General features: G+C 43.5%; 1 protein-coding gene across 3 annotated transcripts in view; it reads left to right on the forward strand.

The window, feature by feature from the left end:
* Nucleotides 1-14,602, forward strand: part of XRCC5 (X-ray repair cross complementing 5) — a 168,891-nt gene that overhangs the window by 59,398 nt on the left and 94,891 nt on the right. For all 3 annotated transcript variants that reach the window (XM_033946083.1, XM_033946082.1, XM_033946084.1), the window contains exons 10-12: nucleotides 3,017-3,079; nucleotides 5,354-5,491; nucleotides 9,301-9,388. In XM_033946083.1, the coding sequence (XP_033801974.1) occupies nucleotides 3,017-3,079; nucleotides 5,354-5,491; nucleotides 9,301-9,388 (289 nt within the window). The remainder of the gene's footprint in view (nucleotides 1-3,016; nucleotides 3,080-5,353; nucleotides 5,492-9,300; nucleotides 9,389-14,602) is intronic.

Raw genomic sequence — 14,602 nt, forward strand, 5'->3', positions numbered from 1 at the left:
GGGCTCCAGATCGACTCACTTTGCCTTCGTGATCTACCGGTCAATCGTGATCGACGTTTTGGGCACCCCTGCTTTAAGAGAAAATAAATGTATGTCCTTCTGCTGTTATAAGTGGAGGAGTGGCCTAGTGGTGAGAACTGCTGCTCTAGCACCCAGAGGTTACAGGTTTGATCCCAGCATTGCTCCTTGTGACCCTGGACAAATGTATTTATTCATTCCGTTTTCTATACCATTCTGCTAGGAGAGCTCTGAACGGTTTACATGAATTTATTCAGGTACTCAAGCCGTTTTTCCTGTCTTTCTCAGTGGGCTCACAGTCTATCTAATGTACCTGGGGCAATGGGGGGATTAAGTGACTTGCCCAAGGTCACAAGGAACAGCATGGGTGCTACACTAGTCAATAGTTAGATTGTGAGCCTGCCAGGAAAGATAGGGAAAAATGCTTAGAGTATCATTTATTACTCCTGGCAGAAGTTTAAGTTGAAAAAAAAAAGACCTGGTTGAAATAAAATTAGTACAAAATACTTGTTAAAGATGGTACAAATATGAGAAGAAAAATTGAGGCTTTGGAGAATAGTGTTTGTAATAATAACTAGCATTTTCTGAATTTCCCTCAGGTGGTTTCTTTTTTCTCTTGTTTTTATTTTCCTCACATAAAGGTCGGCAGCCATTTTTATTGCTCTCTTCAACTTGGACCACTGTTTTTCCACTTCTCTTATATTATCCCATCCTTTCAGCTCTTTCATCAGGTACTCCCCCGTTTTTGTAAAGTCCACACGTTTGAAATCCAGTTTTGTGCAGTCGCCCTCCCCTTTAGCTGATATATCAAGCCATACCATTTCATGATTGCTACCTCCCAGGTGGGCACCTACTCAGACATCAGAGACACTTCCTCATTTGTGAGGACCAGATTCAGTATTGCTTTTTCCCTCATGGGTTCCATCACCGTTTGTCTGAGCACAGCCCCTTGAAAGGCATCCACAATCTCTCAACTTCTTTCTGATTCCGCAGACAGAGCTGTCCAGTTTGCATCCAGTAGATTGAAATCATCCAGCAACAGCACCTCCCCTTTCTTTCCTTGCTTTTGGATATCTGCAACTAATTGGATTTATGTCAGCACAGGAGGTGGAAGTGACCTGCTGGGCTGCAGTTTGTTTCCTCCTCCTCTTGCCGTACCGTGGAAGGGAAGAGAGAGGAACAGAGCCGCTGATGCCTGTGTCTGTGCTGAATTCTGCACAGATGGAGAGTTCTACGCAAATTACGTTGCACAGAATTCTGCTTGGAGTAAATTGTGGATATGTTGTAATACATGAAGAGTTGAAAATAAAATAAATAAGTATTCCTTACAGAGACAGAAAAGAGAATGGTTTGAATTAGGCTCTGTAGGGAGCAGCAGAGAGTGGTAAGGACGCAGGGGGAAAGGCGGCGAAGAAAGCAAACAGGATGTTAGGCATAATTAAGAAGGGGATCACGAGTAGATCTGAAGATGTCATAATGCCACTTTATAGAACAATGGTCAAACCGCACTTGGAATATTGTGTCCAACACTGGTCTCCATACCTCAAGAGGGATATAACTCTGTTGGAGAAAGTGCAGAGGCGAGCCACGAAACTTGTCAAAGGAATGGAGCATTTGAGCTACAAAGAACGACTCAGGAAGCTGGGATTGTTTACCCTCGAGAAGAGAAGACTGAGAGGGGATTTGATAGAGACTTTTAAAAGATTAAAATGATTTGATAAAATAGACCAAGAAGCAGCATTGCTAACATTTTCAGATGTGACACGGACAAGAGGTCATAGCCTGAAACTGAGTGGCAGCAGGTTCAGGACAAATGTCAGGAAGTTCTGTTTCACACAGCGGGTGGTGGGTGCCTGGAATGCACTCCCGGAGGAGGTTGTGGAGGAGACTACTGTACTGGGATTCAAACGCAGGTTGGATGCACACCTTCTTGCATATCATATTGAGGGATATGGTAAAGTCGGGTCTCCAAAAAGGAGTACCTAAATGGGCCGCCCCGTGTGCGGAGCACCGGAATTGATGGACCTCGGTCTGATCCGGTGAAGGCGTTTCTTATGTTCTTATGTCTAATCCTTGCAATGGAGTGTACATTATTTCTCTTCATTCATCCCTTTACACATACCGTGTCAGCACCATAGGCAAGTTAGGAATGGTGCTGACCCGGTAAACTGGTTGTGTTCTAGATCCTGGCAGGTATGCTTATGGCTTTGGTTTAAAATCCTCCCAATCATATCTGTGAAATCCATTTCAAGGTATTTTCAGATTTTGTCATTGTGTTTCAACGTGAGGGATATTCATAGAGCAAAATGAGCTGCTAACATGAGCCCAACGGGAACCATTTTTGTGAATGGCATCCTAATGGCTCAAGAGCCCACTGTACTGAATAATTAGAATGAGTAATCAAGCAAGGGCGCTGTGGGACGGAATGGGAGCAGAACAAAGCAGTCTGATTAAAAGACAAATGTGCTTTCTTGGACTAGGAATCACTTACATTTGCTGCCTCCCCCTCCCCCTCCTAGGAAACGACAGGTTAGGCCAGTTTGCACTGGAGATTGTTGGGAGATCTAGAATCAAGGACTGAGCTCGGGGCTCGTCCTGTAGGGGGTTTTCAATGTACATCTTGTCACTCATGTTGGTCCTTCCATGTGTGTCATGTTTTCAAGAGGGAGAAGATATAAGAGAGGCAGGTGCAAGTTCACTGTTTTCTATGCAGTGGCCCAGCGTGACATGGTTTGTGTTTTTATTTATTGGGAGTGAGATTTATTAATCACCTTTTTTCACGAGAAGATTCACCCAAGGTGATTTTCATTACAATGGGGAGCAGGCTGGGATTGAACTCACAACCTCAGGGTGCCGAGACAGCAGCTGTAACCACAAGGTCACACTTCGCTTCCCCAGTGAGCACTCTTCATCTTAAATATACATTTTTCTATCAGCCCTTTGATTGTTCATTGTTAATTACCTAATATGCCTTTTCCATTACTTATCATTTTTCTAGATCCAGAGAAATCATTTTATGGGAAAGCAGATCCTGAAGATCTTTCCACCAAAGGATGATGAGGTCAGATTATGCTGCATTGTCTACCTGAAATGGTGGGATTGACCTGGGTACTTCTCTTGGATCTGTTCTGGGGCTGGCAGGAACTGAGGACACTATAGAGGTAGCCTTTAGAGCAGCGGTCTCCAACTCAAACCCTTTGCAGGGCCACATTTTGGATTTGTAGGTACTTGGAGGGCCGCAGAAAAAATAATTAATGTCTTATTGAAGAAATGACAACTGTGCATGAGATAAGTACCTACAAATCCAAAATGTGGATTATCTGAAATCTGAAATTATCAGAAGCAATTAAGGAAAGATTGCTTCTGATAATTTCAGCTATACACAGCTGACAGCAGTGCAACATGCAGAAAGTAAAAAACTATCAAAGTATCAACTGCAAGAGTCAAGATTTTGGACCAACTATTTTGAGGTCCTGGGTATTATAAAGAATGATTCTTTATGGAAAACTTGTGCCTTAAGTGTCCAGTGGTTGCATCCGTAACTGTCTTCAGCTCTTACCTCCTCCAGCACCGGACACAAGCACAAGCTGCACTGCCTCCAATGATTACCTTACATTCTGGAATGTTGCCCACCTCACTGCTTTAATTTCGTGCAAGCGCTTTCCTGCGATTGTGAGGTGGAGTGGAGAGGACAATCGCGTACAGACGCAGGAAAGCGCTTGCGTGAGGTTTCAGCACTGAAGCGGGCAATGTTCCAGAACATGACCGACGGACACTTTAGGCACAAGTTTTTCATAAAGAATCATTCTTTATAATACCCAGGGCCTCAAAATAGTACCTGGTGGGCCACATGTGGCCCCTGGGCTGCGAGTATGAGACCTCTGCTTTAGAGAGAGTTTATTCATGTTATTGAACAACAGTGACACCTACTGGCTTACTCCATGTTCTGAAATGAACTACAGTCGGTGTTGCTGAGGCAGAAGACTTTGCTTAGGCTAAAGGAAAGGAGTACAAGATGGAGAAAAAAAATTGGGTAACTAGTAGATAAAGACTCATGTGGGGATGGATTCCATTTGAGTTGGAAGCCCAAAGTGGAGAAGGAAGATTCTAGGGCCAAAAAAGTAAGACATCCTGATAAAAAAAACCCTTTTTATTCATAGATCTCATCAAAATGTATCTGTCCAGTCCGTTATGTTCTTTAAAGTCTTACTCACGTGCCAAGCCTCTGTACAAGTCCCATCATGGATGGCAAGGCTACCAGCAAACATACATACATGGTGTCTAAAGATAATGCTTATGTTTCTTAGATTCTTCATCTACTGCCTTTCTGTGGTACAGTCAAAGCAATGTACACATTAGATGCAGATACTTTTCTCCATCCCCAGTGGGCTCTTATTCTAAGTTTATGACTGGTCCTCTGCATGATATTCTGATGTCCGAAGAATTCAGCCAAGCCCTTGACAATGGGCTGGGCAAGTGAAACCACTCTGCTGATGAGATGGTGCTCTGGCTAACATGGCAGAGAATTGTGTCCCAGGGAAGCCAGTCTTGGCATATGAAAGGCTTAAGCTAATGTGGATCTTTCTACAGTTACTTGCATTTCTACTACTTTCCAGGTATACTAGAAAGAAAAGTGCCCATCGGGACAGTTAGGGAAAACACCTGAATGGAGTAAGTGGCTTATGCAAAAACTGCCCTGGGACAAAAAGAAATTTGAATAAATAAGAACGATATTGTTGACAAAGGACCAGGAAGAATATAGTAGAGAGACAGGGAAAAGGGTTGATTTGCTTTGTAGAGGTAAAGAATTAAAAGACTTTTTTGTTCTCTAGCTATGTGGGCTGCTCTTTCTCCCCCGCCCCTTTTTTTCTTCTCCTAGTACTGAATAGAGTTTTCCTGTCTTTCGCTTTCTCTAAAGCCTTTTTTAAAATAATTCTTTATTGATTTTCCACACTTCAAAAGTGCAATACATGAATATATAACACATAAAACATCAATTTAAGCACATCCACTTACAATTATATATATATATATAACCACTCATTTTCTCCCACCCCCCACTCAATGATTATACAGTGCAAGGACTGACTTCAGTATCTTTCTGTCCTTGAGGTCTGGTTACTGAGAGTCCCTTTGTTTTAACTTTACACAATGATGCATTAAGAAAGCTTTGAAACCTGTGTCTTCCGTATTCCATTTTGGTGAAACAGTGGAAGAAGGGAAAAGGCATTTTAAAAGCTAGATTTTCTCTTTTCTTTCTTAGTGCAGGCGATATTTTTTCTCATGACTTTAGATTAAATTACTCCGGCTGAAGCACGTTCTCTTCTTTTGTCAGGCTGCGGCTGTGGCACTTTCTGCTCTCATACAGGCATTGGATGAGACCAACATGGTGGCGATTGTGCGATATGCTTATGACAGACGATCCAACCCCCAAGTTGGCGCAGCTTTTCCTTGCATCAAGGACAAGTACGAGGTAAGATTGGTGCCATGAGCTGTCCTGGAACAGAATTAAAGTGACTGCATTGCTTAGATTGATTCTATCACACCAGCAGTGGGCTAGCATGTCATAGAGAATTTGTGTCATTTTTGGGATTTTCAAGAAAGGCAATCCCAGAAACAAATGTTATGATAGGTTTAGTGCCCCTTTCAGCTTCTTCTAATTAGAGGTCTGTACGGGAACGGGGATCGCGGGAATCCCGCAGGTCCTGAGGGAATCCCCCCTAACCCACGGGACTCCCACGGGGACCCCCCTCTGGCCCACGGGATTCCCACGGGGATGGAAGGCTTTGGAAGCAGGGTTCGTCCATATAATATAATGGACACGTCAGCCTTAGTAAAAGAGGGGGTTTATAAGTTAATTACCAGAACAGAAAACAAAAAAAGGGTTCCATCAAAGAGATTCCACAAGGAAAACAGCAGCGCAAACACAAAAGAAACTGTGGAATTGATGATCCAGTCAGAAGTAATTGATGCTTTTTATGGGGACGAGCGGGGATGGAGAGGATCCTGGTGGGACGGAGAGGATCCTGGCAGGGACGGGTGGGGACGGAGAGGATCCTGGCGGGGACGGGTGGGGATGGGTGGGATTTCTGACTCCGTGCAACTCTCTACTTCTAATGTCACTCAAAAGTAGTGTGTGAATGAATGAATAGTGAATTCATAACAGGCAATCATTTTGAAATTTGCTTTCCTACTAGGCCTTACCTTGTCTAAACTAGAGAAGGGAGGTCTTTTTATTTGGCAATTGTTCATTTTTTGAAATGCTTATTTTGTTTCATGGAACAGCTGTCGTACCTGTTGCAAATGGCGTTATATCCTGCACATGCCAACTGGAGCTCCACATATCTGTCCCAGTTACACATCTGCCGGCATGGTTGCCCTGGTTGTATAAGGTAGTGTTTCTCAGCCCTCATCTGGAGGCACATCTTGTCTGTCAGTTTTTCAGAGTCACCACAATGATTATGCCTGAAGCAGATTTGCATATAACGAGTCTCTGCTGTATGCAAATGTATCTCATGCATATTCGTGGTGGTGGTCCTGAAAACTTAGCTGGCCAGGAGAGTGCTGAGAAGCACTGGTATAAGGGAACTAGCTAGATGATTTACAAATTGACAACCTCTTGTGAGAACATAAGAGTTGTTATACTGGGCTAGACTGAAGGTCCATTAAAACCAGTATCCTGTTTTTAACAGTGGCCAACCCAGTTCACAAATACCTGGCAAGATCCCAAAAGAGTAGGGTTGCATAATCACATTGAGCTGCTCTCTCCCCATTTCCTCCTCTCGTTTAGCTTCTGCACTGCCTCTACTGCATTCTTTCTTCACCTCTGCTTCAGCAGCCTTTTGTTTCTGATGGCTGCAGATCATCCCTCCGGTAACTCATCCCCCTCCTCCTTGCAGCCCTCTGATCTTGCCTGCATACTCTGGTCTAGCCAGACTTCGCCCTCTCTAACGTCCTGTCTTCACGGACGATACTTCCATTTGTTGCAGTCAGGACACTAGAGCTAGAGAACTCTTGCTAGAGTGGAGCAGCCTGTATCAGATCAGAGGGCCACCAGGGCGCGGGGGATGAGATACTGGAGAACGCGGGCAGCAGGAGACAAAAGGCTGGTGAAGTGGATGAAAAGAAAGAACGGGGGGAGGGGGGGGCAGGGGAAAAAGCTGCAGGAGCACCCAGAGAGACAAGTATGCCAGTTGGGGATGGGTGGATGTGGCACCCAGAAAAATATACCAGTCAGGGAGAAAGGAAAGAAGACTCAGACCAAAGCATGGTGCCCATGGAGGAGACAGGAGAGGAGATGGTGCCCATGGATGATATGGAAGGGAAGAGATAGGAACCAGATAGATATGAAGAGGAAGAAGTAATGGAAAGAAAGTTGCAATTATTTCGTAAATTCCTGAAAACTTTCGGCCTCTTTTACAAAGCCACGCTAGCGGCCCCGAAGCTCATGGAGATTTAAAGGGCTTCGGGGCTGTTGTGTGCGGCTTTGTAAAAGAGGCCATTTATTGTTCTTGCAATTTTTAAATGATTTAACTACAGTCTCAACGAAATGATAATATTATAGTTATTTTTCTTATGCTTTTCTTATGTACTTTAGTTTTTAATTAGTTCTTCCTTCTCCTGTGTTTTCTGCTATGTACTCTAGTCTTAATTATATGTGAACCGAGTCGAGCTCCACTGGGAGATGACCCTGTATATAACCAAAGATTAGATTAGATGTTAAAGATGTATATAGGGCAAGAAGTTTTAGTTCTCTTTCATCCTTTCGTAAGTCTTTGAAAACCATTCTGTTTACCAAACACTTTGGTAATTAATTTCTTTTCCATCTCTGCTACACTGTTATTGGTATAATTTAATCACTGTTTTATATTTTTATTATCGTATCTAACCACTGTAAATCGAGTCGAGCTTTCCCAGATTGAGGACCCAGTATACAAAACTAAGCATTACATTACAAGAGAGGAGGAAAGAAAAGCAATAGTCATTTGAGAGGATGCCCTGAAACAGAGTTCAGAGCAGCAGATCAAAGACAGGGAACAACATGGTTGGAAAAATGAATTTATTTCAAGCTTAGTAACTGAAATATGTGAGTTTTGAGAACTTACACCTGCTGTCTATATTTTGCACTGTACAGATGGAAACGTGAGGGGGACAATTTATGCCATTAATCATGCAATTAAAAATTTTAATCGATGTGCAGCCCTACAAAAGAGTAAAACAGAATTTATGCTGCTTATCCCAGGAATAAGCAGTGGATTTTCTCAAGTCCATCTTAATACATGGCATTGGTTGAAAACAGGTACAGTGGAACCTTGGTTTACGAGCATAATTCGTTCCAGAAGCATGCTCGTAAACCAAATTACTCGTATATCAAAGCGAGCTTCCCCAAAGGAAGTAAGGGAAACTCGCTTGATACATTTCCCCCCCCTCTCGAGGCCAGCGGCGCTACTCCACCCCCCCAAGAACCGGCATTGTTCCCCCCACTCGTAAACGCCCCTCCGCGAACCGGCACCACCCGCCCGAACAGCATTCAGCCTTACCCCATCTGGCACCGGCATGCAGCCCACAGGATGTGCTGGTGAACGAAGATCCTTCCTGTTGCCTGGGCCTTGAATATCTGCGAATGCTCAAGGCCTTCTGATTCTCGCTCTCTCCGAGATTCTCAGATGTGCCGGTGCCGGTGAAAGAAGTTCCTGCCTCTTGCCTGGGCTTTGAGCATCTGCACATGCCCAAGGCCTTTTGGTTCTCGCTCTCTCAGAGATCTCCGAGAATCTCAGAGAGAGCAAGAACCAGAAGGCCTTGAGCATGCGCAGATGGCAAGAGGCAGGAATTTGTTTCACTGGCACCGGCACGTCCTGTGGGCTGTGTGCCGGTGCCAGATGGGGTAAGGCTGAATGCTGTTCAGGCGGGGGGTGCCGGTTCGCGCGGGAAGGGGAGCCAAGCCAGTTGTCGGGGGGGTGAGGGGGGGAGAGGTGCTCGCAAATCGAGTCAACGCTCGGTTTGCGAGACAAGATTTGCGAGAATGTTTTGCTCGTCTTGCAAAACACTCGCAAACCACGTTACTTGCAAACTGAGGTTTGACTGTATTTAGAAAGCTATTGGTTAGTGCCTGTGTTCACCAACTGATTCCTAGCTTACTATAAGGAAATTCATCCATAATGTTCAGTGATCTGTTTATTATTGTACAGAAATTCATGCAACAATGTTGTCATAAGTTCAATACTAAAAGAAGGAAACTAGGTACCATGAAATACTCTCAAAGTTGCTTTCTTTTTATTTTAGTGTCTGATGTATGTACAGCTTCCCTTCATGGAAGATTTAAGGCAGTACCTGTTTTCCTCCTTAAAAAACAAAAATTTCATTCCTACAGGTGAGTTGGTGTCACATACTATAGGCATGAGGGGATGTTGTTTAGTCATAAAATACCTCCTTCAATATAGTTTTCAGAAGTTGGTCCTTTTAGATGCAAGAGCAGAGACAGTGACAGCAGGGGAGAAACCTTTTCTTCCCCCAGAGAAGTGTCAAAGCTAAGTTAGACGAATAGAGGAAATGTGACTATCAACAACCAGGCTTTAATTTGCACTCAAAAAGGAAGCAGAACTGTGGAGCTAGGAGGAGCCAGGGGTAGGAGCAACAGAAGAAGAGGGGCTGGATTAGGGAGTAGAGCAATTGTTCTCTGTTTTATTCCAGGTTCATCCCTTCCATGCCTCTTGCTTGCAGGTTGCCTGGAAGGAAAAAGTAAAAGCAAAACTGTATGGCTCAGGATCTGGAAAGAAGTGGTGGAACTGAGCTACAGGCTGTTCCCCCCCAAAAAAAAAAACCAAACAAAAAAAATTAAGCCCTGCCAACAACAAAAACTGTTTCTTTAGCATCTCTCCAGCCCGGTACAGTTCACTGATGGGTAATAGCTTACCATGACCAGCAGGTGGAGGCTGAGCCAAAACTTTGGCTGTACAGTAGTACTAACAGCTGTGCTTCCCTCTAAATAACCAGTCTGCCAAATAGCCAAGCAGAACTAAGAAATACTAATTATAACAGTAACAATACTCCAAACAAGAGTAACAACTAACAAAGAGCAATACTGTTGGAAGGTGCATAGAGAAAACCCCTTTAGCAAAAGTCCCCACAGCTCGCCAGCTGAGCTAAAGCCGCTGTTCTTTTAATCTCCCTGACCCTGTAAAAGTACTAGAACCCGCAGAAAAATCCCACTCTTCACACGAATCCCGAAAGAACAGACAAACAGACAGGGTGGGGACTGTACCGGTCTGGAGAGTGTAAAAGAAAGAAAATTAGCAGGTAAGAACCTAATTTCTCCTTCTTTAGCATCTCTCCAGACCAGTACAGTTCACTGATGGGACATACCAAAGCAGCACTCATCATGGGTGGGACCCCCAGAGGGCTGCCATCAGAACCTGCTCACTGAACACCACGTCCTGATGTATCTGAACTTCCACATGGTAGTGTTGCACAAAAGAATGCAGAGAAGACCAAAATGCAGCTTGAGTCTGCACAATTGCAGCCTGGAGGCACAAGAGAAGACTTAGCCCAAGAAGCTGCCTGACACCGAGTGGAATGAGCCTTGAGAAATTCCGGAACATGCTTCTTCTGAAGAAGGAAAGTAGAAGCGATAGTCTCCTTAATCCAGTGCGCCATGGTAGCCTTGGAAGCACTGTCCCCCTTAAGAGGACCTGCTAAGAGGACAAACAGATGATCTGACTTCCGGAACTCCTGGGTCCGCTGTACATAAGAGCGAAGGACTCAACAGACATCCAACTTGAGCAACTGCCTCTGTTCCGAAGAGCTCTCCTGGCTACCCAAGACCACGGACTGATTGATATGAAAAGGCGAGACCACTTTTAGTAGAAAGGAAGGAACAGGCTGCAACACAACCCGCTCCCTAGAAAACTCCAGGAAGGAAGGCCTGCAAGAGAAAACCTGCAGCTCAGAAATGCATCTCGCAGAAGTAGTGTCCACCAGAAAAAACGCTTTGAGAGTAAGGTCCTTCAATGAGCAGGAACCCAGGGGCTCCAAGGGAGGGCACATAGTGCATAGTGATACACTTGGGGTGTAGAAATCCAAAACATAAGAATAGCCATACTAGGTCAGATCAATGGTTCATCTAGCCCAGATTCCTGTTTCCAAATAGTAGCAACATTCCATGGTACTGATCCAGGGTAAGCATTGGCTACCCCATGTCTGTCTTAATAGCGGACTGTGAACTTCTTTCCTAAAGGAACGTGTCCAAACCTTTCTTAAACTCTATGAGGAACTTTGTCAAAAGCTTTCTGAAAATCTAGATACACTTCATCAACCGGCTTACCTTTATCCACATGTTTATTCACACCTTCAAAGAAACTGAAGCAAATTGGTGAAGCAAGACCTCCCTTGGCTGAACTGATGCTATGTTTGTCTATGTGTTCTGTAATTTTATTTTTTGATAATAGTTTTCACTATTTTGCCTGGCACTGAATTCAGGCTTACTGGTCTTAATTTCCCAGTTCATCCTGGAACCCTTTTTAAAAATCAGTGTAACACTGGCCACCTTCCAATCTTCAGGTACTATGGATGATTTTAGCAACAGGTTACAGATCACTAACATTAGATAAGCAATTTCATGTTTGAGTTCTTTCAGTACCCTAGAATGTATACCATCTAGTCCAGGTGATTTATCACTGTTTAACTTGTCGATTTGGCTCAGTATGTCTTCCAGGTTCTCAGAGATTTCTTTCATTTCCTCTGCATCATCAGACTTGAAAATCCTTTCTGGTTCAGGTAGATCTCTTACATCTTCTTCTGTAAAGATTGAAGGAAAGAATCCATTCAGTCTCTCCGCTATGGCCTTATTCTCCTTGAGTACATATTTTTGCTCCTTGATGCTCCTACAGAATCCCTACAGATTTTCTGTTTCTAATGTACCTGAAATCATCTGTACTACCTGAGATTGGAGGGTGGCTAATGTTAAGCCAATTTTTAAAAAGGTTCTAGGGGTGTTCTGAGAAAATAAAGATTGATGAGCTTGACTTCTGGGAAAAATAGTTGAAAGCATTATAAAAAAATAAAATTACAGAACATGTAGGCAAACATAGTTTAATGGCATAGAGTCAGCATGGATTTGGCCAAGGGAGGTCTTGCCTCACCAATTTGCTGCATTTCTTTGATGGTGAGGATAAATGAGAGCCGTTTGACGTAGTGTTTCTAGATTTTCAGAAATCTTTCAACAAAGTTCCTCATGAGATGCTTCTGAGAAAATTAAAGAGTCATGGGATAGGAGGCAGTGTTGTGTTGTAGATTTGATTATTGGACAGAAAACAGAAGGTAAGTTTAAATGGCCATTTACCTCAATGGAGGAGGGTAAATAGTGGAGTGCCAAAGGGATCTCTACTGGGATCAATACTATCTAAAATATTTATAAATGATCTGGAAAGTGGAACAACGAGTGAGGTGATTAAATCTGCAGGTGACACTAAACTGTAGATTAAAAAATTGCAGGCATATCTTAGGAAATTGGAAGACTGTGCATCCAAATGGCAGATGACAAATGCAAAGTGATGCACATTGGGAAGAATAATCCAAATCATAGTTACCAGATGCTCGGGTCTACCTTAGGAGTTAGCACCCTACATGAAGAGCTAGCCCTTTCTTTTACTAAGGCGCACTAGTCGATTTAGTGCGTGCTAACGATTAGTGCACGCTAAATGCTAACGCACCCATAATATTCTATGGACGCATTAGCAAAATGGCTAGCACGCCTTAGTAAAAGGACCCCTAGGTATCATCATAGAAAATATATTTTTATTCAATTTTTTCTATACCGTTCTCCCAGGGGAGCTCATATACTGAAACCTTCCACCCAATGTGCAATGGCGGCCAAAATAGCAAACAAAATGCTAGGAATTATTAGAAAAAGAATGGTAAATAAGACTAAGAATGTTATAATTCCTCTGCATCGCTCTCTGGTGCAACTTCACCTTGAGTATTGCGTTCAGTTTTGGTTGCTGTATCTCAAAAAAGATATAGCAGAATTAGAAAAGGTTCAAAGAGCGACCAAGATGATAAAAGGGATGCAACTTCTCTCGTGTGAGGAAAGACTAAAGAGGTTGGGGCTCTTCAGCTTGGAAAAGAGAGGGGAGATAGGATTGACGTCTACAAAATCCTGAGTGGTTTAGAGTGAATCAATTATTTACTCCATCAAAAAATACAAAGACTAGGGAACACTCGATGAAGCTGCAAGGAAATACCTTTAGTACCAATAGGAGGAAACATTTCTTCACTCAGAGAATAGTGAAACAGTGGGGGTTTCTTTTAAATATAATTTGTATTGATTTTCCAGTAACATACACCATAAAAGGAATACATACGGATACAAATAACGACCTTCAACAACAGGCAATGTAAAACTAGCCATGTGAATTCTTCACGGAAGCTTTAAGGAATGTAACCAGTAACAATAACAGTGAAAAGTTAACCACCCTCCACCCCTCAATCCGACCCCTGAGAGCGCCAACATCATGAATTCAATAGCAGGCTACTTTCTCGATGGGACAAACCATCCCATATAAGAACATAAGAACTGCCTGCACCGGATCAGACCTGGGGTCCATCCAGTCCGGTGATCCGCACACACGGAGGCTCAGCCAGGCGTACCCTGGTGCATACATTAGTCACTCATATCCCTCAATATGTCCTGCAAGAAGATGTGCGTCCAATTTTCCCTTAAATCCTAGAATGGTGGTTTCCTCCACCATCTCTTTCGGGAGAGAGTTCCAGGCGTTCACCACTCGCTGTGTGAAGCAGAACTTTCTGACATTTGTCTTGGCCGTGTCCCCTCTCAGCTTCAGTCCATGACCTCTGGTCCGAGTCTGGGTCACATTCGCCAATGTGAATAAAGCTATTTCTTGCTCTCCATCCTTTCCCCCTGCTGGTGAGTGAGCTTGCTCCATTTTGTCGATTCCTTTTAGCAATTTAAAAGTCTCTATCAGATCCCCTCTCAGTCTTCTCTTCTCAAGGGTGAATAATCCCAGTTTTCTGAGGCGATCTTTATATCATTTCCACGACTAAATTCACTGGAACCAGTGAATTTAGAAAGCTAAGTTTTTTTCATCTTACAGTCATCAATATAAGATGTTAAGCTTATAGCCCGTTTGGCTCTTATAAATTCAATAGTGACTATTGTTATCATTTTAACACTGTATTGAACAATGCGATGATTGGGTGGTGAGGCGGTACATTCGCCTTCATGTCTCTGAGCATAAGTTTCAATAACAGTTGAATTTTAAGAAGAAATGGGATCGTCACGTGGGATCTCTGCACAGAGATAAATAGGGGAGGGTCATTGGGGTGGGCAGACTAGATGGGCCGTGGCCCTTATCTGCCTGCCGTCTTTTTCTATGTTCTATGTTCTATAAAGGCACATAGAGTGACTTTTATAATAGTTGCTAGGTACTTGTGACCTGGCTTGACCACTGTGGACACAGGATACTGGGCTAGAGGAGTGAAGACGAAGGGAGATTGCAAAGATCTGCAACGTGACATAATCAGGCTCGAGGAATGGGCATCGACATGGCGGATGAGGTTCAACGTGGAT

This window comes from Geotrypetes seraphini, chromosome 5, assembly GCF_902459505.1.
Source record: "Geotrypetes seraphini chromosome 5, aGeoSer1.1, whole genome shotgun sequence".
In the NCBI taxonomy this organism is placed as follows: domain Eukaryota; kingdom Metazoa; phylum Chordata; class Amphibia; order Gymnophiona; family Dermophiidae; genus Geotrypetes; species Geotrypetes seraphini.